Raw genomic sequence first — 24144 nt, forward strand, 5'->3', positions numbered from 1 at the left:
TTGTTCACTGGCTTTAAACTACATTGAATTTTGTCGATATTAAACAGTATCCATTTTTACCGCTCACACACACCCACGAATAAGAAATATACCAAAACGCCAATCGTTTCCTCTGAGTGTTAGGATGATGAATAATTTACATTTCTGTGTTTTACTACTCTTTTTTTTTCCCACAATGAGCTTTTTGATTTTTTTTTAATCACGGATATTAAAGTACATAATCCAAGAGTTCCGAACCGAGTCCCCGGAGCCCCCACTCACTCACGCAGCGCCAGAGCAGACGCTCACTGCGGAGAGGCCGCCGCAGACACAGCCTCTGCCAGCGGGGCCGGCGGCTGCTCTACAACCAGCTCTTCAAGCTCCTGTTTTGGTCTCGGTGGAAATGACTCGGAAATGAACTGACTTTAGCGTTCACCACGAGCAGGCTTCTCCATCACCAGGAGGACGGGCTGAACTCACCCTGAGATGTCTGAGCGCCACACACGCAGCTTGCTGGAGTTTCGAGTCATCCTCGGTCAGGGCGTTGGTGTAGAAAAGCAAAGCCTGGGAAATAAGGCGGCCGTGAACGAAGGGGAGAGGGGGTGCCGAAAGCAAAGTCCACGGTGCTCATAGCTGATCCTGCAGCCGCTGACAGTAAGTCAGGCTCTTCTTACCTTTTCCTAAACAAAATCAGGCCGGGACCCATTCCTCTCTGGGCCAGGGGCACAGTCCTGAGATCTAGACCACAGTATTGAGCTTATCTCTGAAAGTGCTGGGGTTTTTATTTTTTAAGATTTTTTATTTATTTATCTTTAGAGGGGAAGGGAAGGAGAGAAGGAAAGAAATATCAATGTATGGCTGCCTCTTGTGGGTCCCCAGCTGGGAACTGGCCTGTGACCCAGGCATGTGCCCTGACTGGGAATTGAACCATGATCCTTTGGTTCACAGGCCTGCCTCAATCCACTGAGCCACACCAGCCAGGGCTGAAAGTGCTGGTTTGGGGGCTGCTGGTAATCGAATGAAAAGCTCTGTTTCTGTAATACTGTTTACAAACTGCATTCTGAAACTGCTCTCCAGTTTCACGTCGGATGTCCAGTCCAATGTCCAGCAGGACAACAAGAACTGAACACAGACAGGAGCCGTCCTCTTCTGCTGCCCTTCAGGCCACACGGAAAGCATCTTCCCTTCGACACCCTCCTCCAGTCACAGCTCTGCCCCGCCCCCTTGGTCCCATCACCAAGGCCAAGTCCCTTCCTATGGAGAATAAAGCTGGCACTTGCTTCACAAAGCCATGAGCATGTGGGGATGTGTCTGGCCTTCGGGGAGCCCAAGAGACTATTAGTAAGGCCCTGGCGTTGCTTCTCACGCCTCGGGGGCTGGGACCTTAAATCTAGGACAGTCACGGGTCCAGGAACCTAAAAGGTAGAGGAGTTCAATTTCTTGGTTTTCAAATGGACTCAACACAGTGAACCAACAAGCCATAGACATTCACTGCAAGTAAATGAGGATGACCGTTGGGATTCTAAGGAAAAAAACGTCTAAGCACAAGTGACATCTCAGATACCGACAGACAGCGTTGTGCTAGGATCCCTGGGGTGGGTGAGGCCAGTGTGTGGGATGCGGTTCTGTGGCTTCCTCGGGTGGTGGCCCAGAGCCACACCCAGATCCTTCCCCAGGGCTGGTGCCACCAGCAGCAATGGCATAAGGAGAGCTGTGTTCATGTTTGGAGTGCCCCTAAATCCAAACACCTTGCAGCGAATGCAACCCCCAGTCACTCACACCTTCATATTTTTCCCAGAGACAAAGCCTCCCCCCGTCCCTCCCTCTGCCTCCCCACACCTGTGGCCAGGAGGTAGCCACCCCCCTCCTCGTACCGTACCTTCTCTCGAAAGCTCTTGTTCTTGGCCGCACTAGCCAGGGCGGCACTGGCCGCCCTGCACACCCGCGGAGTCCCGTCCAGCTGGAGCAGCGCCCAGGCCCTCAGCGTCTGGGGCAGGGGCTGCAGCTGGCCCAGCCGCTTCCCCTGCAGCTTCCTGACCGTCTTAGCCTGCCCCGTGCACTGCAGCTCCTCCACCAGCGTAACTGGAAGAGACGGAGCAGGTGGGCCCAGGGCCCCTGCTGTGGTTAGTTTGGCCACTGCCATTAGCCATGGAGAAGCAGATCCCAGAGCAAGTGCACGTGGTCGCCAAGGCCAGTCTGGGCTCTCCGGGAAGGCTTTCTAAACAAGGGGTCAGATTTGCCCTGAAGATTAATACAACCCCAGCCCACACTCCAAGGACGCTGGCTAGCGGAGCACCCCTCGTCTGCAACTCTGACCTCACTCTGCTGGAAGCCTTCCTCCCCCAGAGCTAATCTCATCATGCGCACGGGCTGAAGGTGCGGTCTAATTAAGTGGGGGTTCTCAGGAGAACAGCTGCAAGGGAAAGACGCCGTGGTTCTGAATAGCTGGCTTCCGAGAGCTGGGGCAGAGCACTCCATGGATGTGGCTTTGAGGCCACCTGCCGTACCTTCCTTGGTGAGCTGGGCAAAGTGCTTCTCCAGGTCCGAGACACTCTGCCTCTGCAGGTAGCTGTGAAACTGGAACCAGGTGACAGTCTGTTCTTCGGGGAGGCCTGCTCTGGGGAGCAGCCCGCTGCAGCTGACCACCTGCTCCAGGAGCCTGCGGCACACTGGCGAGAAGACACAGGAGGGCCATGAGATGGCACAGGTACTCGCCTGGGGGCGCCCCTTAGCTGGCGTGGCCAGTTTAAAGGCTCTCTACGGGCACATGGGTGGGTGTTGGGCCTGGGAACATGCAGGCCGCTGAGCAGCGTGGGAGATGAGCAGGGCAGCTTATGTGCCAGAGCCACTACCTGGAGTAAGGCTGTCACCCTTAGGCTGTTAACAGGAAATACTCTGCACCCTGAGGGGCTGTCAGGATACCTTCACGGTGCAGTCGTAAGGTTCTTTCTTAACCCCTTTCAGGTTCTGGTGGAAGCCATGTAGTCTGTCCCCAGAAATAAGCACCCCCAGTAACGTTTGCAGTTTCAGAGACTCCTCCGTCATCCCCCCAGTAAAAGGAGGGGACTTGTAGTCTCACTGAGAACCCAGACACTCAGAGGTGAAGCCGGGGCTGAGATGGGGGCCCAGAGACGCCAAACGGTGTCTCCCGTGGGGGTGGAGGGAGCTACCTATTTCCAGTTGTCCCGGGAACTTCCCCCTGACTCGGTGCAGGAACGTTTTCTTGAGCTGGTTCAGGAGCGAGGCGGCGGGGCAGGCCAGGACCCCGCCGGGTGCGGTGCACCCTCTCCACAGCCTCAGACAGCCCTTCCTGCGAGCGGCCTGCGGAAGGACTGAAAGCCCAGGCTCAGACACCTTGCTGCAGCAGGAAAGTGGGCACCGGGGGCCCACAGATTCCCCCACTGGGACACGAGGCCGGGGCGCCGAGGGGTGACACGTGGTGTCCTCTTCCGACTCTCCAGTGTGACACAGAGGACGAACTTCAGCTCTGAGCACCTTCCCCGGGTCACCACCCACAGTCTTCATAACCTGGGGCAGCCACTGTCTCCTCTCCTTATGGACAAGGGGAGGTCTCATCGGGGCAGAGGCAAAGCTGAGGTCACAGCTACTGTTTGAGCTCGTGCTGGGGGCCTGGAGTGTGTCTTGAGGCCTCCGGGGCAGAGGTTCGGGGGGTGAGTCACTGGCCTGGAGCCCCACAGCGGACCGCAGAGCATGTACAGCTCACTCCAAGGCTGTGTGGCCTCCCTCCCTGCCCCCACAGCATGTGTCTGAGCCCCATCTGTCCGAAGACACCTGTGGGCTCCAGTTAACGTTGGACATCGGGGAGACAAAGCCTGTCACTTCATGCCACTCATGAGAGCAGCCCCTGGGGGCGGGCGGTTACTTACTCTCTTCAATGGACGTCGCCTTGCTGACCTTCTCAAAATCCAGCACAGAAAGAGTCTCCAGAACCTGCTTTTGCTGTGTAGCTTCTTCCAGAAGGCGCTCCTGAACGACCTCCGACAAACCGGGACAGGCCAATTTCTGGGGAACAGCCCATGGTGCTCCGGGTCAGCATCGACGGGCCCTCCGATGTCCGTCGTCTTGACCAGGGCCCTCACCTGCCCTGCGTCCATCCTTTCTGTCCCAGGGGTTGCTCCCAGCCTGTCATCTGGGGGTTTTCACCAAAGTGGCTGAGACCACAGGATACAGGCTGTAGCCACCAGGGGCTGCCTTTGCCACCAGGAGGGACCAGCCTGCCCGAGAGTGAAGCCAACCCACACAAGAAAGCAGAGCGGAGACAGGGAGAGAGGCCCAGTCATGGTGACGTCTGAAACCATGGATCCAGCTGGGCCTGAAGCCCAGCTCTGGGCTTGTCAATGCTGAGAGCCAATAGGCTTTCTCTTTAGGTTGAGCCAGTTTGGACTGGAGTTCTGGCTTCGACAACTGAAGGAGTCACAGCCACTGCCTTTGATTTGGGACTTGGGCTGCATAAGAGCCACATGACCCTTTACTTGGCCTGGACCTGCCACAGGGGAACCTCCTCAACGCCACCGGCTCTCCAGGCGCAGGTCTCTTGTGCTCCCTGCCACCTTCGAGGCCCGCCCTTTGCAGGGAGAACTCCCACCCCGCCCAGCCCCCTGGCCAGCCGCCCCCTCTCCCCTCACCCCGTCCTCCCCAGGCCCCTCAGCCACCTGCAGCAGAGCCTTGCAGACTTGGAGGTGGACTGTGAGCAGCATGTCCAGCTCGGGGGTGCCAGCTGTGAGCTCCCTGGGTGACTCTTTCAGTGATGGTGGTGGGGGCAGGGTCCTGTCCTTTCTGAGTTGAATGGAGAAGAACTAGGTGACCATTCTGGTTAGAGCAGAGGGTACCCTCCTCCCTGGAGAACTCTCTCCGATCAGGGAGGCCAAGGTGATGTCCTAGTGGAGGTGGACAGCTATGCAGAGGGGTCAGGGAGCACGGTCGCTGCTGAGTGTCGGTTAGGTCAAGGTCAGGGTCCCTACTGTGTCTTCCATTCTTACTTTTTAAGATTTTTTTTTAAAGCCCATTGCTTGGAGTAGAAAGCCCAGGGCCGGGTTGAGCTCCTCTCGCTCACTCTGGGCCCCAGGGACCTGCTCTGTGCCACGCAGCGTGTGAGGGTGGGACGGGGAGGGGAGGCACAATAAACGATGAAAGGAAATACCAATCGGGCAGTGGGACACACAGGCCAGGAGGCTGCTGGGAAGTGCGGAGCTCAGGCTGGTCACCTGGTCAGTGTTGGCGGGTGCACTCACCGGGGACCCTGGGGGCCCCCAAAGAGGGACAGCTCATGGGGGGCGAAGTCTGCGTTGAGGAATGCGAAGCTCTCCAGGATGCACTCCATCAGGCTCTCAGCCGAGCTGTGCTCCCGGCGGCCTCCGCGGGGCTGTGGACGGAGCAAGACCTGAAGGCAGCTGGATCCACGCACCCTACACCCCACCTTAACAGCATCCTGCAACTGGGTGATGGGCACGGGGGCGCAGCACTCTTCAAGGACCCTCCCGAGAGGCAAGTGACAAGGCAGGGTACAAACACTCAAAGGAAACAGATCTGAAAAGACTCCGCTAGTCACAGACACCGGCCACGAGGACAGGGCAAGCGACAGGAGTGAGTGGTTGGTTGTGGGGGACCATGGAAAGCAGGAGAGTGGGGGCCCTCCCCCAGGAGGTCAGGTGCTGCTGCAGCCGACACCTGCCACTAGGGAACACGGGGCCAGTGTCGCCAGATTGTTCTGTTTCCAAGAAAAACTGGAAAGCTGGGGTTCTGTGGGAAGCCACCCTGTTTTTAAATACTGACAACTAATTTCAAGTTATTTTGAAAACATGGTGTGAGTCCAGCCAGACACCTCTTCAGGGGGTTCAGAGGTGCCAGATGGCCTGTGGACTCCAGGCGTGTCTCCCCAGGGGGACATGGAGAGGAGGTGGGAGGCTGCCCCTAACTGGGAGGGGACACAGCATTGGAGCCACGGCGGTGCCTCTGTCTCCACCACTGGACATGTCTGTCCTGTCCCCTTGTGGCATGCTCCAGGGCTGGATCCGGTCTCCGGGCCCGCTAGCCCGGCCTCATCCCACACAAGACAGAGCCTAAGCAGTTGCTGCCCTGTGAGCAAAACTGGGCTCCGAAAAGTGGAGTCCGAAGACAAAATCTTGAGCAGCAAGAGAATACAGCTAACTGCAGAGATGTCCTTTCCTAACAGGAAAAAAAATGCACATCTATTATCTGTGCGTGCACACCCGGGCAACGCTCGTCACATGCACTGGTCTGCAAAGCTGCCGTGAGTGACCGCTGGGTTTCCAAGTCCGGAACCACCACAGCTCCTCAGAGCAATGCAGAGGCTACGAGCCCCGGGCCACAGCATTCCCACCAACAGCCAGCGGGTACCCGGGTTTTGTGTGTTTCTGTTTCAAGACCCCTCACTTCCTACGTATGGTTTACTGCCTAACAGCGAACTCAAGCCCGCAGCCTGCAACCCATGCCCAACCCACATGTTTTCTCCACCAGCCACACCACCACCGGCTCGCTCCTCCAACACTCGCCAGCACTTCAGCTCTGTATTGGGGCCATTTACAACAGCACACAAGCATCCAAAAAAAAATAAGAAAGAAAAGCACAAAAATGCGAAAACCCAGCACTAAATAGACAGCAAAATACAGTGTTGCAACAGGAGAGCTGAAACGAGACGCACTGTCACTGTCTGATGAGCACGCCAGGTAACTCAGGTTTTTGGTCACTCTGCACCTGACGGCATCATGAGTGTGGATTTGGGGGTTAGAGGTGAATTTTAGGGAGTCAGTGGGTTCACCAGAAAAAAAGAACCTATGAATAATGAGTATATAGTGAAATACACACTTGTGCACACGTACACGCGGGCAGAATTTCTCCTTAAAAAGTCAAACTAAAAACCATAGCCCATAATCATTTTTATTCTTCTAACTTGGTTTGCCAGGAAAAGTTCCTCCTCGAAGATAGTTAAAATCATTGCCTGATTGCGGTGTTATTTTAAGATTTGTGTGTAAAGTGGGTATAATTTTTCAAATTACAGATGATGAGTTGTGTGAGTGCCGACAAATTGTTCCACATAAAAACGTGGTTAAGAAATAGAAAAAAAGTAACTATTTAGATTATTTTTTTCAGAAATCTTCAGGCAGATCCTTTTCACAGACCACAGCAGTGGTAAATAGTGAACTTTTTTGAAAGTTCCTGGATAGAAAATGAAGACCCACCTTTTTTCACCTGTGCTGATTGTAACACTGGGGGACAGGGGATGGGGCTGAGCTCTGCCCGGATGGGGAGCAAGTTCTGCACTGGGAGCCCCGACACCCTCCCAGGCCTCCTCCCAGCCCGAGGAGGGCCCTGCTTATCCTCACTGGACAGGTGAGTGAACTGCGGCTGAGAGAGGAGACATCACCCACCCAGGCGATGCAGAGGGGAGAGCGGGGTACCTTCCCAGGCCGGCTGCCCCCAGGGCCCACTCCCAGTCATCACACCATTGGTAGGGTGTGCACATACCTTCAGTCGGTCCCTGAAGCTGAGGACCTGGTACTCCAGCTCCCGGAGCCGGGGCTGGGAGGGGCCTGTGCACCTCAGTAAGTCCAGCACCTCCTGCAGGGGCCTCTCAAGGCTCACCCCAGGCCCTTCCACTCCGTCCCCAGTTTCTTCATCATGGTCGTTCTGGCTGCCCGGCATCATATGGCTGTGGAGTGGGGAGCCCCGTGGCAGGTTAGGGCTCTCTACTCCCAAATTCCGCCAGCCAGGCCGCTCCACAAATGAGCCTCCTGCCAGGTGGGCCATGTCTGTCAGGAGGCCCAAGGATGGAGGGTCCTCCTGAGCCTCTTCAATGGAGGCGCTAGGGCCAATGGCCAAGGGCAGGAACCCCACATCCGAGGTGGATGCTGATGTGCTGGTCTCAGTATCTCGGGGGTCCTCAGAGCTGAAGGAGTCCATCTCAGGCAGCTCCTGACTCTGGCTACACAGGCTGGGGCCCCGAAGGTCGCTGTCAGACAGGTAGCTGAGGATGGAGGTGGCTCTTGGACTGCCCAGCAGCAAGGCCTGCTGCACCGGCTGCTGCAGGACAGACTGAGGTGTGGGGGGAGACACAGGACCAACCTCACTGGCCGCCCCAAGGACCACAGCAAGACTCTGCCGGCCACAGACACCCCCTCTGCACACCCACCATCTCTAGGTGCCCAAGGCCCACCGGCTGACTCAGAGGTGCCCATAGCACCCCGTAACCTCTCTGCTCTGACTCATTAGCCCCAGTGGCCTCCTTGCTATTTCTCATACTCTCCAGGTTCCTTCCCACCTTCCCACCTCAGGGCCTTTGCACTGGCTGTGCTCTCTCTCCGAGAGTGTTCCGTTTTATTTCCTCCCTGAGGGTGCAGTCCCCACCCGGCCGGAGGCGAGCCTGGCAGCCCATAGTTTTGAATGAGCCAAGTGAATGGAGGAAGAAAGGGCCTGCCCTGCAGAACACAATACGTGCCCACTGTATCAAACAACAGCAGCTCGTCATTGGATTAAGCATCTGGTGTTTACACGCCTTCTTTTGAGGGCCTTTGTCCTTCCCCATTTACCTGTCCCACCTCCAATCCCCCCATGCCTTTAACCTATCACTAGATTAAAAGGGCTGCTTTAGATTAAACGTTAGAGGAAAAGGTGCATTTGCTCCCAGGTGGCATCGAGTGTCTCTGGAAGGACAGGGAAGGAGTTGACAACAGCACTAGGGCAGGGACCAGATCCCTAGAGGCCACGGGAAAACGGTGTTTTACTGTGTACTATGTCAAGATATTACCTACTGGAAACACATTCCATTTAAGGTTAAAACAAAAAAGTTGGAGGCCAAGTCCATGGCTGGGGGGACAGAACCATCCGGCAGACCCTGTTCTAGGCATCCAGGAGAACCAGCCAAGTCTAGCTGCCCACCCCCCGGGACAGAATAGAGGAGCCAGCAACAAGGAGGAAAAAGTACAGGAAAACACCCGGAGAACCCAAAATGAAGGAGCCTGAACCCAAAGCTTGCTTCATGGAGAGGTGCCAGGCTGCCCAGCCGCACCCCACACGCCGGTCCCTGGGGAGCCACCCCCCAGCAGTGTCACCATGAGTCCACAGCATCTCGGCCCCAGTGGGGCCCGCTCACCAGGTAGTACCGCTCCCGGAAGCTGGGGGTGCTCGGGGGCGTCCAGTTGTACAAGGAGCCCTTCCTGCTGCCCACGGAGAACTTGACCGTGGGGCTGGGCGACACCAAGAAGCTCTCGGTATCAAGTGGGCTGGAGGTGAGAACAGAAGGCCAGGGTGTCCCTGAGGCCTGGAGAGGAAGTGGAGGCCTGGGAGGGGCAGGCCTTGCCCGGGATGACAGGCGAAGCTCAGCGACTCTGGGTCCAAATTCTCAGCTTTCTTGGAACCATTTCTCAGACACCCACCACCCTGAGGGCCCTTAGCCTGAGGGCAAGGTGCAGCGATTGGCCCCACACACGGGTGAGAGATGCCCCCGTCAGAGGTCCCTCTGAGAAGCTCAGCAGACCAGCAGGAGACACGCAGTGCCGCTGCTTCCTGGGTAAACCGCGTCATCACCCCACTCAGATTTCCCAGCTGTGAAGGGCACCTTCCTAGAGGGACGGCCCTGTCAGTCCCAGTCACGGGTAAGGCTGGGGAGCCAAGGCCTTGTCGAACCCCCTAGGAGCAGGGTGTCACCCCCACCCTGCTGGCTCTCAGGTGCACACTGGCCTGGCTAGAGGTGTTGGGGGCCCAGCCCTAGCCCCAGGGACTGTGGCTCGGTGACTGCAGGCCCCTGCTTCCTGGGAGGTGAGGGCAGAAATACCCACCAGTGGGTGCTAGGGTGTGGTCAGGACACCAGGGGGAGCCAGCGAGACCCATCATGCTGTCACTCTGGGCGGGGGGGCACCCCTCCAGGTGGGAATTCGGGGCTGGCCCTGGGAAGGGGCAGCAGGACAGGGAGGGAGGCTGACCCCGACTCACTTCCACAGCACCTCCAGCTGCAGCTTGATGGTGCCCAGCTCTGTGATGTCCACCACGATGACCTGCGGCCGGGTGGTGAAGAAGTCGGTGATGTCACAGGTCACTGTGCCCACAGCCAGTGAGCTCAGGCCACGCAGTTCGGTCACCTGGGGGGCGAGGAGTTGCAGGAGTTGCAGGTTTCTAGCCGAGCCCCTAGAGACCCTGGCCCCGCCCCTAGGCCCCACCCACCTTGATCTCCAAGTTCTCATGCAGCACAGGGATGAAGGCCTTCTCCTCCTCATCCCAGGTCTGGCTGTCATCAGACTCGATCCGCCCCTTCAGCCTCCAGCGCTGGCGGCCCAGGCGCAGGAGCACCTGTGGGCCAGGCCCAGGAAGGGGTGGGTCAGCTGCCCCAGGTGACTGCCTCCCCTTGCCACCCACATGAGGGCCCTCCCTGCCAGCTAGGGCCCTGGGGACCCCCAAAGGCCTGGCGGGGACCCCGGATCCCGGAGGCTGGCTGTACCTCATACTGGTCTCCTGGACAGAGGCGTGCGTAGCCCACCAAGCCTGGAACACAGAGGTGGGCTGATTTCTGTCTTCCTCTGCCCCAGCCCCGTGTCATCGGCCCTCACTGGGGAACCCCCACCCCAACCTGAGACTGGGAACCACACGTAGAAATAAGCCATCGTGATGGGCAGTGGACAGGCCTGGGCCCTCACGTCCACTCAGAGAGAAGGCGGGACCTGACCGAGGTCACGTGTCACAGGGTGGAGACCCAGGGCGGGGCCAGGGCCGCTGAGCTCTGACCCATGCCCCGCCCTCAGCGGAAGTCCCAGGGCCCTGCAGAAGGCCCGACAACTCTCCTCTCACTCGGCCTCCCGCCGTCCACCTCTTCAGCCCTATTACCTTTCATCCTGACGTGGAACTCGCCCAAGTGGGCCTCCAGCGCCCCCTCCAGGAGCCACATGTCCTGCAAAGCCCCACACAGAAGGGCTCAGCACGGCCCCAGGCTGCACCTCGGAGGCCGGTGAGCAGAGCTTCCTGGGGCCCCCAAGGCGGGGTCTGTCCCTGCTCCCGGAGCCCCCACAGCGGGCAGCCCACCTCGGTGCACTCCTGCAGGCTGCGGCCCAGCTCCTGCAGGCTCTCGCGGGAGGCGCGGCTTGGGGGGCACCTGGAGAAGGCACGCTGCATGTTGGAGGCGCCGTCTCGCAGGCGGCACTGGATGCAGTAGCCCTCGTAGAGTTCGTCCACCTGCCAGAGGCACGGGACAGTGGGAGCTGCCCACGCCGAAAGCAGGGGCCAGGCCCAGACCTGCCCATCACTCACCCTCTGGGAGAGTATGACGTCCCTGCGCTAACGTCCACCCAGCCCCTGATGGTGGTCACACCCTGCACTTGTCCTCCCTCACTGGCGGCCCATAGGATGTGACCCCACAGGAGCAGGAACCACATTTGTCTCGCCCACTTCATGTCCCGAGCAACTGGCACACAGTTGGTGCACAATGAAAGCTAGTGAACTGGACACGCCACCCCACGGCAGCCCGTCCCCTCTCCCTGCCTGATTTGTCAACAGTAAATGGGTTCAGGATGTCCTACTGGGCTGCTGGATGAGTAAACCAAGATGGCGGAAGGATTCGCTGACTTCGGACCTTAAAGGACTTGCTGTGTGACCTCAGGCAATCCTTGTCCCTCTCTGGGCTTCCACTCCCCCATCTCTAGGATGGGATGCTTGGTCTCAACCCTCCAAGACTGAGTGTGAGGTCTTTCTGAGCTCGGCCCCTACAGCCCTGCTCCCTGGGCTTTCTCTAGAGTCCGCCCCCTGCTCAGAGGGGCCTGCTGGCTCCTGCTCCCGGGCAGAGGCCCAGCAAGGACAGAGGCTGCCCCACCCCGCCCTGAGACACCCAGGAACCAGGCTGACCTTGCTGATATGAAATTCCATCTTCCGAATGTGCCTTTCCACGCAGCGCGTTTGCTTCTCCCAGAAAAAGACAAGATGCTGTAAACGTAGCTGGACCACCCGCCGGCTCTTGCCACCCTCCTTCGGGCCCGACACAGAGAACCGGACTCAAAGTCAGGCCAGCCCCTCACCATCCTTGAGGAAGGCTCATCGCTGGCCCTCAGTTTCCCCCTGTGTAAATTGGGGAGGACCCCAGGTATTTCTCCCACAGGACCACCAGCTGGTGAAGTGGGGGAACAAAGACGTTATTGTCATCCAGCCGGGCCCAGCCACAGCCTACCTTGCTCACCATGTGCAGAGAAAGGAAGTTTCACTCACCTTGTCCAGGTCGTAATAGAAAGCCTGTGGGGGAGGGGAGAGGGGAGGGGAGGGAGAAGGTATCAGGGCTTTGGGTGAGGCAGCTCAGGGCCAGCTCCCTTTCCCAGCTGTGTGTCCCAGGCAAGTTACTCAACCTCCCTGAGTCTCTATTTCCTCACGTGAAATGGAACTGCCATAGCACTTACTGCCTAAGGTGCTATGAAGAGTATAAAGACAAAGTAAGCACTCAACAAAATGGGGACCATTGCAGTTTGGTTGTGTGAGGGGCGACCTCAGCCATGACTACAAGTGAGGGTGGGGAGAGGCAGCGGCACCACCCAAGAGGTCAGGCAAAGCCAGACTGATCCATCCACGCTGGGGCAGAGGGGGCGTCTCCAGAGAAAAACATATTGTCAGGTGGCCAAGTCTTTGTGTAAAGCGATAGGTAGTGAGTATTTCAGGGTTTCCAGGCCAGGTGGCCTGCACCGTGGCGGCATGAAATCGGCCACAGAAAATACGTAAGTGACGGGTGTGGCCTGTGTGGACAAACTGTGGTGTTTCCGAAAGAGGCCCTAGTTCACCCCGGCAGACTGGAGTCACGGTCCCTGAGCCTGGAGGGCTTCCACAAGGTTGGGATCTGCTGGGGGAAAGGCAAGATGCGGAAGAGAGTGCAAGCTCTGGGCCCACTTCCTCAGCACCGCTGTGGACCAGAGCCCCCTACACACACCGGGGCGTGTGTTTGTGTGATCATGTGCCGAGAGAGAACCATGGAAAGGTAAGTGTTAGCGTTAAACAGAGTGGCAAAGACACAGTGCAGAAGGGTGTTGAGCAGAAAGGAACAATGGATTGAACTCAGCCCCCAAATTGCGTGTTTGCCCATGTTCGGATTTATGCAAAACTGCACTCATGGGGTTATGGAATTAAACACCACGTAAGAAGTAAGGAATGAGGAAAATTCCCAAGTCTTTGGCCATGGCCTGCAAACTGGGGCCTCTAAAACAGGCACCTCGGCCCACCTGGCTGCCTTACAGTGGCTTCTAGAACCAAAGGGAGAGTGGAGGTGGGTCATCAGATGGGTGAACTCTGGCGCCATGTTGGGGGCGCTGGGGGGCTTCCCACCAGCTCCTGAGGTTAAATTCATCCTAATATAAGGCCAGTCCTTTCCTTAGGCATCTGAGTTCCAGAGATTCGCCCCCATGATGCAGGCAAGGGGCTGGGGGAGGGTCCACCTTTGAACCCGGACAAGGCTGCCCCAGCAGGAAGGGGCGGGGAGGGGTCTCACCAGCCTGGAATTCCTGTGGGTGTCCTTGTGGCGTCCTGACAGGTAATCCAGCTCGGCCTGCTGGACGTACAGGTACTCCCTGTGAGGAGATCGAGGAAGAGGAGTTGGAAAAGGAGCAAGAAGAGAAAAGGAAACCGGCCGATGACCGGTGTTCTGGACTGCCAGCAGCCACGGCCTCCGTGTGGACAGCAGCCGCGGTTCTCAGCGGGCAGAGGGCGGAGGGCAGACCGTCCCACCCACCCCGAAGCCTCGCCCCATCTGCTGGGCCTCCAGATCCCACACCCTGTGGGCCGTGTGCCCAGCACTGTGAAATATGGGGAAAATCTCTCATCCCCACACAGCCCACAAACAGGTTCTACTCTTATCAACCCCATCTTAGAGGTGGGCAAACTGGCCCTCGAAGATCATGAGTAACCCAGCGCAGGGTCACCTGGCAGGGGAAAGGCTGAACCCAGGCCCAAAACCAGGCAGTGGCCCCCGGAGACCGATATCTGCCCCCAGCCCCAGGGGAGGCCCCCAGGAGTAGCCCTGCCTCATGGACAAGGGCAGGCCATCCTACTGTCTGGCTGTCTGGGGCCAAGCCCTGGCAAGTGGCCTGGAAAACCCATTCCAGAAAGCACAGCGAAAGCCATGGCCTGGGACATCTCACATTGTATTTTCCAGCCAAAGAGACTCAGACAAGAAACCTGAGGTCTGGATTCAGGAGCTGGGGGGAGGGTTCCATCATAGACTTGCTGGGTCACTCCAGGAAGGCAACCTACCCTCTCTGGGCCCGTTTACACTACTATCTGTGACTCATAGCTCACTCAGAGTTTTGACCCCCCCAGGGAAAATGGGATGCTGTTGACTCCACACAAGTCTCAAATAGGCGGTCCTACAGGAATCACCAGGGGCTGTCCTAGGAGGTGAGCACCTTGGAGATAGCTGTCCCCACTCTGGGCTCACCGCCCAGCCTCCCTCTCTGCACCAGCACCAGGTGCATCATGGGAGGAGGGCGAGGGATGCCTCCTGGGTGGGATCCCGGGCAAGTGCTTCCCATCTAAATGAATGACCAGGAGCTCCTTCTGCAGCCCTTCCAGACCAGACCTGGCCGTGCTCCTCAGGGAAGGCAGGGAGGTGCGAGCAGGCAAGAGGCCACGGAGTCCACTCGTGAAAGGCCACGCGCAGCCCATGCTTACTTGAGGCCTCTCTTCAGAGCTTCGAAGACCTTCTTCACTTGCTCCGTCTTGGAGTCCAGGCAAACAGACCCCTTCCGCAGCGTGCCATACATCTTGGAGGGCTTCGCAGGTACTCGGGGCCTCACTGAGTTCCTCTGGATGGACTTTCTGTGAGAAGAGATGGGGGTGGTCAGAGCAGGGGTCCAAAGTGTTTCCCAGGGGCCAGCACTCTGGGGACAGTGGCCGGGGCCGACTCCCACACTATCACCGCCAAGCTGCACAGTCTCAGGAAAGTTGCTAAGCCTCCCTGGGCCTAAGGTTCCTCATCTGTAAAATGAAGGCTTGATTTTTAGGATTAAAAGGATACTACTACTACTGCTAATAACAACCTGATATGAGAAATTAGCTTACACTGAGAAACACAGTCAAGCAGCCCAAATGCCAGTGCTCTCTGTTCAGCATGCTTTGGCAATGCAGGCAAAGCAACATGGGAGGCCAAATCATAGCCCTGTGGAGCACCCATAGGGGGCGGGCACCTATTGGCTTTGCCTGCCCAGCATCCATCCACCTCTTGAGAAAAATAGTGCCTTGATTTTCCTCTGGGGGACCTCTTCAGCCCCGATATTTATACATGTGGTTTGGAGGGGGGTGGCTTAACAGATCACCACTCACACACAGGCACATGCATGCACACATTTGCACACACAGGCATTCTGAGGCAAACCCATGCTCCAGACCTGGGTTAGTCAATATACATCGCTCCCCTGGCCCAGGGAGAGGCAATGGGGACCAATTCTGGCCAGTGACCCTGTGGCAGAGCTGAGACCCAGACCACACGTGTGCAGAGCCTCAGCTGGGACCTTAACCAGGCAGCTGGGAGCAGGGCAGGATTCCCAGGGCCCTCTGAGTCACCAGGAGGACTTAGAGCCAGGCTGCTGACCACCCCCCCACCCCACCAGAGTTTCCCATTCGTCAGTCTAAGGTGGGGCCTGAGAACTTGCATTTTAATGTGGTGCCAGGCGCTGGCAGCGCTGCTGGTTTGGGGACCACACTCTGAGCAGCATGGTTGTAGGGGAGTCACCATTTCTGCTTTACCCGAGGGGCATCCTATCACTAGAAACCCAGCCCCACACCTCCCTGGGAGCTTCCGCAGTCTGCCTGCTGCATTTTTAGTGTCTAAAATCAGGGACAGGGACCAGTTCATTCATTCAAACACTCACAGAGCGCGGCTCTCCCCAGGTCAGGCACCTCGAAGAAGGCCAAGCGGCCGGCATCCCACCCTCCAGGGCTCACAGTCCACGGGGGGTGGGGGACTGCAGTCAGGAGAGCCAGGTGGGGGCGGAGGGGGCCAGGGGGACACAGCTCCTGCTCCTTCAGCGGGTCTCAGAGAAGGGCCCCTGGGCCACCAGCATGCCCTGGTCCCCAGAGACCCAGCAAACGGCCTGGCTGAATTTCCAGCCCAGGCAGATGCTGCACCTTCCACACAGAGATGCAGACACCGCGGTGGGCATGACAGAGAGGAGTCGTCCTGGCCACCCTGCTGGCAGGCCCCACGACCCACGGCTCCCCTCCACGGCCGCACCGCCACGTCAGAGGCTGCCCTGGTCTCGAGGCTGCTGCAGCAAGGGAGGGCCTGGAATCGCACCCTGGCCCCCCGGTGGACTGGCCAAGTAGGTTGGACACAAGCTTCTGGTCAGCTGCCCATGTTCAAATCCCAGCCCCAGAGGTCACAGGTTGTTAACTGGAGCCTCAGTTTCCCCACCTGTTGAAGGAGGATGATAAGAGTGCTTGCCCTGCAGCATTATGAGGTATTCATTCAACAAATATCTGAATAAGCACCTACTGTGCACCAGACACCATTTTGGGGGATGGGGGAACAATTGTGACCGAAACAGGCAAGACCCCTCCCCTGTGAGCTGCTGAGCCAGCTGGGGGAGACCCTGGGAAGTGCCAGGCACCAGGCTGTCTCTCCAGCTCCCTTACTTATACGCTGTGTGACCCTGGGCAAAATCATTGAACCTCTCTGTGCCTCCATTCTTTCATCTGTGAAATGGCAGCCGCAGGCAGCTTTGCCGTGAGATTCACTCACATGAGGTCGGAAATGTAAAGGGCTTCAACAGTGTGGGGAAAGGGTAAACGCTGTATGTATCGAAGTTGAGATACGTTTTTAAACATCATCCATCAGAGAGTGCATAGTAGTCAGGAAAAAGGTAAAGGCAGGATGATGGGTTTGAGCAGGGAGCTTACGTCACCAGAGCTCTTCCTGCGCTGCCATGGCCGTCATTCATGCATTACATGCAACAAGTGACAGTTTCCAAAGGCCAAGAAGGGGCTGTTCACCCTCCTCCCTCACCCTCCCTGAGGCTGCCTCACCCACCTCTTGGAATAGACCCTCCACAAAGGTGCCATCGTGGGGCCAGCAGAGAGGGGCAGGAAAGGCGAGGGTCCCCAGCAGGTGGGCCGGCGGGCCGGCGGGGTGGGCGAACAGCTGTGAGGTGGGAGCCATGCTCACCTGCCGGCTGCCAGGGGCCCACCATCACCGGCAGGTGTGTGTCCTTGGCCAGGCCCCCCTTCCATCTACCTGGAGACCTGGCTGCTGTGGCTGCACCTGGAAGCTGCCGCTCCCGGGGAAGCTCTGAGCCCAGTGCTCTTGTCTGAGCGTCCACAGGGCAGGGGTGGCGGCCGCTCTGGGGGATGGCCCAGCCGAGGAAGGAGACGCGAGGGCAGCCTCTGGACGGTGAAATCAGGCCGCAGGCTGGTCCCGGGTCACAACAGCCATGCCGGGAGCGCCCTCTGGGGCGGGTGTTTCACCAGCTGGGGGAGGACTCAGTAAATATTCAACAGCCCCTGGCAGGCCAGACAAGATTCCAGACAGGCACATGCAACCCGCTGGCCCGGCCCTCACGTGAGGCCACGGGGGCAGTCCTCCTGCCTGGCGTCGTGGGGAGACTCCCTCGGAGGTCCTGGTCCGGGGCCGCTGCAGGGCTCCAGCCTGTACCTCGGTGTGACAACAGCGTCAGCTAACCTTTCCTCCTGTGTCCAGCGGTAGTAAAAGGGCAGGCCGATGGGAAACATGCACTCGACCCTCACAAAGGTCAAACTCTGCTCGGCGTGCACCAGCCCATTTCTCTGACGTGCTCTCTGGGGTCCCCAGAGTCTGTGTCTCCACAAGCACAGGACAGTGTGGGCACCTCCACTGTGAGCTTTCTCTCCAACCTCCTCTGCTGAGTAATCAGGGGCTGCCACTGAGTTCTCCGTCCCCCTCCCTGGCTGGACTCTGCAGGGGCTCCTGGCTCAGGAGGGCACCTGCCTGACAGCCTAGGGGAGGGGACACCTGGCTGAGGAGTGGCAGGAAGCGGGTAAGAGCAGCCATGCCTGTCAGTCAGGGCAGAATGGGACAGTGTTGGGGCCTGGCCTCCTCTTGTCCCTGCCTTATTATATATGGCTTCCTTAGAGCAACCATTCACACCTTAGTGTAAAGTTCCCCTACCAGGTGACTTCCCCAAGTGAATTCTTTGATTATGGAATAAAAAGCCGGGTCCAGTGTCAAAGGGGTTTCAGGTGCCAGAGCAGGGGTAGGACAGGGGACCAAGGGGCCATCCACCCACCCATCTAAGCTCTGCGTTTAAGCTTATTTTGCCTGACCCGCACCAGCCGCTAGTGCTTGGCAGTGGGGCTGAGTTTCCGCCTGGTTGAATTACCTGAGAAATAAGGCCAGAGGTGAAGCCTGAAACCCAATCCAGGTCGTCAGGCCCTGGAGCCAAGGGTCCAGACCCCTGGGGGCTGGACAGAGACAGACATTACAAACAGACGTGCTTCTTCCCTATCGTTGCAGGCAGCTCCTTCCTCACTCAGGGGCGAGGGGACTGCAGAGGCTGAGGCCAGGTCGTGCCACGCAGGGACTGCAGAACCAGTCGGGGCCAGGCATCCCCCCGAGGCCGGGCATCCCCCGGAAATCCCCGAAGGGGGGACGGACCCCCAGGAGAGGGAGCCCCCAGGACCTTTACAGCCATGGGGGCCGAGTTCTTGGACTAGAGTGCAGACGCTGCCTCCCTGCTGCTGACTGATGAGCCCTAGTGTCTGGGGTCGGACCCCGTCTATTCTCTCCCTCCCAGAGGGCTGACCCCAGGAACTAGGAGGGGTCAGCAAGAGGTCGGGGGCCCACTTGGGGGCACTCTCTGGCCAGAGTCCCCCATGGGGCCTGAGGGGACATTTCCCACGGATGCGGGAAGCCCAGAGGCCCCGAAAGGCCTGACAGGAGGGGAGGTGAGGGCAGGACCAGCCACAGAATTCAGGGGGCCCAGAGCACAAGACAGCCCAGAGTCCTCTGCTTAACACTTAAAGAAGTTCTACATGGTGACAGCAGAGGGTTAAATCTCCTCGAGGGGCCCCGTGCCAGTCTGCGGGCCCTCCCTGTTGCCAGGTCACAGGACAGAGTCCCCACGGCACCTCTGGAGGGGACCATCACCATGCCAGGGCACATAGCTTGGGAGGGTCACTGCGTACCAGCCCCGATCACAGACCATGGGATGGGGGACCCGGACAAAGCCCAGGAAGAGACAACTGAGACTTAGTTCATCAGGCGAGAAGCAGCATCCTCCCCCAGTCAGTTTCCGCTTAACCTCTCAGCCGTGTTTAGGGAGGCCTACTGCGTGCCTCCTCACGGTGGCGCCACACTTTCTCTCCTGGGAGGCTGGGGTCAGGGGCCTCCTCCGCGCAGCCCTCCTGCACTGCCTGCTCAGTTCCGCCCTGCACTGGCCCCAGCTGCGTCCCTCTTGGTGATGATTGGCTTGTTGTTTGCTGCCCTGGAGGAGGGCGGGGCTGGGCCTTTCCCCGGGGCCTGGGCCTAGGGCCGGCCAGAGTGTGTGCTCCGCACATATTTGTGGAATGAATTGGGAACTCCTAAGGGCGCCTCCTGCTGGGGCACCCCAGGATTTCAGCCTTGAGACACTTCCAGGCACACCTCAAAGCTGAGCAGCCCAGGGCCAAGGTAAGTGAGCTGGGAGGGCCCGACTGTGAGGTTGGGCATCGTAGGGGTCTAAGGAGCACCTGTTAAACCGAGGGAACGTGCAATGGGAGGGTGAGGGCCTGGTCCAGGGGGGGACAGGGCAGTGAAGCAGATTACGCGGGAACTGGCCGGGTGAAGAGTGGAGAGTTCTGGGGGGCGGGTACACCTGCACAAAGGCCGGGAGGGGAGAGAGGTCCACGCAGTGAAGCACACAGCCCTGGAACGGGGGCCCAGGCGGGCTTGGGCCCGGGCAGTGGCCCGCAAAGCAGACACAGACCATCCCCCAGGGGATTGCCTGCAGCTGGAGGAGACACCTGGCGGAGCGGCCATGAACTCTCGTCCAGAGGGTCAGCACTGACCGCAGGCCCGTCTCTGTCCCCCCAGAAGCTGCTCCTCCCCCTTTGAAACTGCCCACAAGCACCTGCTGTGAGCCAGCGTGTGCTGGCTGCCAGCCAGGTGTCACCTCATGCTGCCCTCATGACAACCCCGTGAGAGGGAGGGACATTTGTGATCCTCGTTTCACACATGAGGAAACTGAGACTCAGAGGTGAAGTCACTTGCCCCAGGTCACAGAGGGGGGAGAGGTGGCCCCATTTTCCATTTTCCCAAACAGGAAGCACATTCCAACCTAACCCCGCCCCCAGAGCTAAGTTCCGACTCTGAATCAGTCAGGCCAGGCCATGTGACTTGGGGGGCGGCTCCACCTCTCTGGGCCTCAGTCTTCCGCTCTGCCAAGTGGGCCCAGTAGGTTTCTCCCGGCGCCGAGACGCTCTCTCTCACGCGCACACCACGCACCACATGCCACACACTCTCTCCTGGAAAGTAGGCCTGGCATGAGAGTGAGCCTTGGGTCACTGGCAGAGGGAAGACGATGTCCCTGTCGTCCCCGCCCAGCCCTGGAAGGAGCCCCCCACCCACCGCACCGGCAGAACTTACGCAATCCTGCGGCTCTGTGCGCTGCTGAAGCCTGCAAAGGAGGCGCTCCGGCCCACGACGCCCACGGCCCCCGTGTCCCCGGAGGACAGGAACCGCACCCTCACCGACATGGCTGTCACCTACAGGGAGAGGACAGGAGAGTCAGCCTTGCACACCACCTGGTGAGAGCTGACCGGGGGCTGGCCGTCCTCCACCATGGCCTCCAGGGTCCTCACAACAGAGAGGGGGCAGCTGGTACTGTCCCCAGATCACGGAGGAAACACTGAGGCTCAGTGAGGTTAGGGAACCTGCTTGGAAGGAGCTGCAGGAGCAAGCTTCAAACCCAGGTCTCCATGCTCTGTGCGCAGGCTCCAGATGCCTGAGCACCGCTGCCTCCTCCTGCAGGGGTGGGGGGCTGATGGGGGGGGGGACAGCGCCTCCTGGACCCAGCTCATCGCCCCTCCTCTCTGCTGCTCCTCTCTGCTGGTAACCCTCACCCCTTCCACAAATCCCCGCTGAGCACCTACTGTGTGCCAGACATGGTGCTGGAGACACACACTGAGTAAGACAGGCAGAGGTCTTGCCCTCCAGGGCTCCCAGTCCTGCAGGGAGGCCAATGAGCCAGTGGACAGGTACAGTAGGGAGGCGATAGGGAAGTGGAGGGGGAACCTGGGGGTCCTTGACCCAGCCATGGAGGAGGCAACCAGGAGCAAAGAAGGAAAGGCTGAGGGGGAGAGAAGGGGCAGGGGAGGGAGGGGAGAGTGTCTGAGCCGAGGGAACCGCATGGTAATGGCCTGGAGGTGCAAATGATGTGGTGTGATTTGGGGGCGTTGGGAGAGGCCCACACAGCCAGGTCATGAAGGCCTCGGTAGCCCCAGGGAGGACTTCGGCCTCACGCCTGGGCCAGGGTGTCTGGGAGCCACCGGAGGGTTTCGAGCAGGGGTGACAAAGCCTAATTCACAGGAGGCCGCCTGCCGGCCTCAGAGGCTTCCATCGCCCCGTGTCTGACCCAGGCTGCAGCGAGGCCAGCCTAGAAGGCCAGCTGTCTTCTCTTTTTTCCAAACCACCCCTAGACTGGAGAAACGCCAGCACATCCCTGGGGACCGTCGCCCGCTGTCTTCCAGCAGGGACCATCGGAAAGCTGGCCTCCCTATCTAACCTACATCTCTGCTGCTACGGTTTCATATCTTCCTCCTCAGGCAGGGCGGGGTCAGGCCAAACCTACAGAAAAGCCCCGCCCCACAGACTCCCTCACATTCCTGCTGCTGAGGCCCTAGCTTCCAGGTCCCCTTCACCCCCAGCTCGGTCCAGTCTCCACACCTCTGAGCTCTGCTCAGGTGGGGCCTTGGCCTGGAATAATTTTGCCTGTCGAGACATTTCTTTTTAGTGCCCATCTCTCTCTCTCTCTCTCTCTCTCTTTTTTTTTGTGGAGAGAGGAAAGGAGGGAGAAAGAGGGAGATAAACATCAGTGTGTGGTTGCCTCTCTTGTGCCTCCTACCAGAAACCTGGCCCAGGCATGTGCCCTGACTGGGAATTGAACCAGCAACCCTTTGGTTTGCAGGCCGGTGCTCAATCTACTGAGCCACCCCAGCCAGTCCTGCCTCTTGTGTGTCAGTCCTTGCCAGGGGCTACAAGGCCCTCACTCTGAATCCAGCAGATCAATGCAGCCCCCACAAGTCCACCCTCCTCCTGTGCAGCCCCCACTCCGCCCCACAGGGGACACAAAGCGGAAAAGCCAGACCCAGGCTCAGATCCTGTCTGTGACTCTGCCGCCCACACGCTCTGGGCTTGAGCGATCACAGTTATAAAAGGGCCGAGGGGCCAATGATCTGAGATCCCACAGTGCAGGAGACCCTCGGAAAGAGCCGGCTGGGTCTCTGGGCCGTTGCTCTGACCAAGACCCCTGCCCCAGAGGTGAGGGGCCGAGACGGAACAGCCTGTGGGGGACTTCCAGCCCTGATGGGGGAGGCTGGTGAACGTGTGCTGAGCACCCACGGTGCGGCAAGCCCCAGCTCCAGGGACTGACACCTGCTGTGAGTCCACGGACAGCAGAACAGCACTGTGTACAGATGGGGAGGCTGAGGCAATCTGCTGATGGAAGCATCGTTTACTGAGGGATCATTATTTTGCCAGCCCTGGCTAAATGCCTTATGTAAATTATCCTATTAAATCTGCATCTCCCCCTTAGGCCAAGGTGCTGCTGCAAACCTAATTCAACAACAGATGAAGAAACCGAGGCTCAGAGAGGGGACAGGGTTGGCTCAGGGACCCAGCTCTAAAGGGGCAACACCCGATTGAGAAAGGCCGGCCCTTGTCTGTGTTCCAGGTCAGGTGTCCCGGACCCTGGGATGTGCCCCAGCCCTGCAGGGAGGTCCCCACAGCCCCCACCTGCGCTGTAGAGTCTATTGTTACCTTTGCAGGAGTTTTGGTAGCATGAGAGCAGCCATGGTAGGAATACTGGCACCACAACATCAGCAAGCACTACAAATTAGGCTTTTTCCCTGCTGATTAGTAAACCCGCACCAGTACCTCCTGTCCTCGCCACAGTCCACTCCCGCTCTGGATAAACCTTCTCAGACAGCTTGGCCCTCCCTCCCCTCTGCCCACCAAGGTCAGCGGTGGGGACCTGGAACCAGCCCAGGACAGGGGAAGATTTGAAACACACCTTTATGGGGACAGAGGACAGTGACCAAAAGGCAGAGGCCGCCTCCCCCACTTCACCTGGCTGTGCAGCTCCAGGTGTAGGCAGAGCACGAATAACGGTGGGGGTTTAAAAAGTAAGCATTTCCACTCGGTGCACCGGCCGGTAGCTTGATTTGTGGGGGCATCGTCCTCCTGATACCCCAGGGTTGTGGGTTCGATCCCCAGTCAGGGCCCATACAAGCAGCAACCAATGAATGCACCAATAAGTGGAACAACAAATCAATGTTTCCAGGAGCCTAGCGGAGACCCCTGGAATCTCAGGTGCCCTCAGTGGGCAGCTCCTATCCAGCCCCCATGAAGGCTGATTGCCTTCAGCTCTGGGTTATATTCCTGTTTAATCACTGACACAGGACAGGGGCTCTGACCACAGAGAACAGAGGCCAGGAACCCGGGGGACTCACTCGCCTGCACGCCCCCTCCTCCCACCTCTCCTGCTGTGGCTGGCATTAACCATTTAGCTGCTGGGTTGTGGGAAGGCCTGGGACCTTCCCAAGCCAGAGACCTTGCTGCGCCCTAGGAGAGGCGAGAGGCCCAGAAGCTGTGCAGGTTCCAAACCTTTGGTGGCAGGCCAGGCTGCCTCTCTCCGAGTGTCCCTCGCTGTCTCTCTCTGGCCTGGCAACCAGGGCAGAGCTCACTGGCAATGCCACTGGGGTGCAGCTGGTGGGCACAGGGAAGACTGGCAGCTGAAGGGGCTTTGCACACAGCCAGCTGCTCCCCAGACACTGGGCGCTGCCCAGGGCCGCCTCCCCCAAGGTGTGGCTGGAGGGAGCCAGAGCCGACTCCACTAAATCTGTCCCGCTCACTGCTGGCCAAAGCCACCCACCCGCCAAGGGAACCTGCAATTTCACCTCATTTGGAGGTAAGGCTTCTAAATTTAACGGCTGGGCTCCCAGGGCTGG

General features: G+C 58.8%; 1 protein-coding gene across 4 annotated transcripts in view; it reads right to left on the minus strand.

Moving 5' to 3' along the window:
- RIPOR3 (RIPOR family member 3) overlaps positions 1 to 24144 on the minus strand; it is a 60487-nt gene that overhangs the window by 4060 nt on the left and 32283 nt on the right. For 2 of the 4 annotated variants that reach the window (XM_053671355.1, XM_037167293.2), the window contains 19 exons: positions 20564 to 20682; positions 14641 to 14787; positions 13463 to 13541; positions 12202 to 12225; positions 11845 to 11898; positions 11029 to 11178; positions 10834 to 10897; positions 10451 to 10494; positions 10177 to 10302; positions 9949 to 10094; positions 9110 to 9239; positions 7486 to 8052; positions 5232 to 5362; positions 4653 to 4776; positions 3867 to 4002; positions 3150 to 3311; positions 2487 to 2648; positions 1859 to 2061; positions 460 to 543 (listed from right to left, as the gene is read on the minus strand). In XM_053671355.1, coding sequence (XP_053527330.1) covers positions 460 to 543; positions 1859 to 2061; positions 2487 to 2648; positions 3150 to 3311; positions 3867 to 4002; positions 4653 to 4776; positions 5232 to 5362; positions 7486 to 8052; positions 9110 to 9239; positions 9949 to 10094; positions 10177 to 10302; positions 10451 to 10494; positions 10834 to 10897; positions 11029 to 11178; positions 11845 to 11898; positions 12202 to 12225; positions 13463 to 13541; positions 14641 to 14787; positions 20564 to 20673 — 2643 coding nt within the window. In that variant the 5' untranslated portion in view covers positions 20674 to 20682. The other 2 variants (XM_037167302.2, XM_037167320.2) reach the window with 2 other exon arrangements.

This window comes from Artibeus jamaicensis, unplaced genomic scaffold, assembly GCF_021234435.1.
Source record: "Artibeus jamaicensis isolate MK-2021 breed Jamaican fruit bat unplaced genomic scaffold, CSHL_Jam_final contig_685, whole genome shotgun sequence".
Classification (NCBI taxonomy): Eukaryota; Metazoa; Chordata; class Mammalia; order Chiroptera; family Phyllostomidae; genus Artibeus; species Artibeus jamaicensis.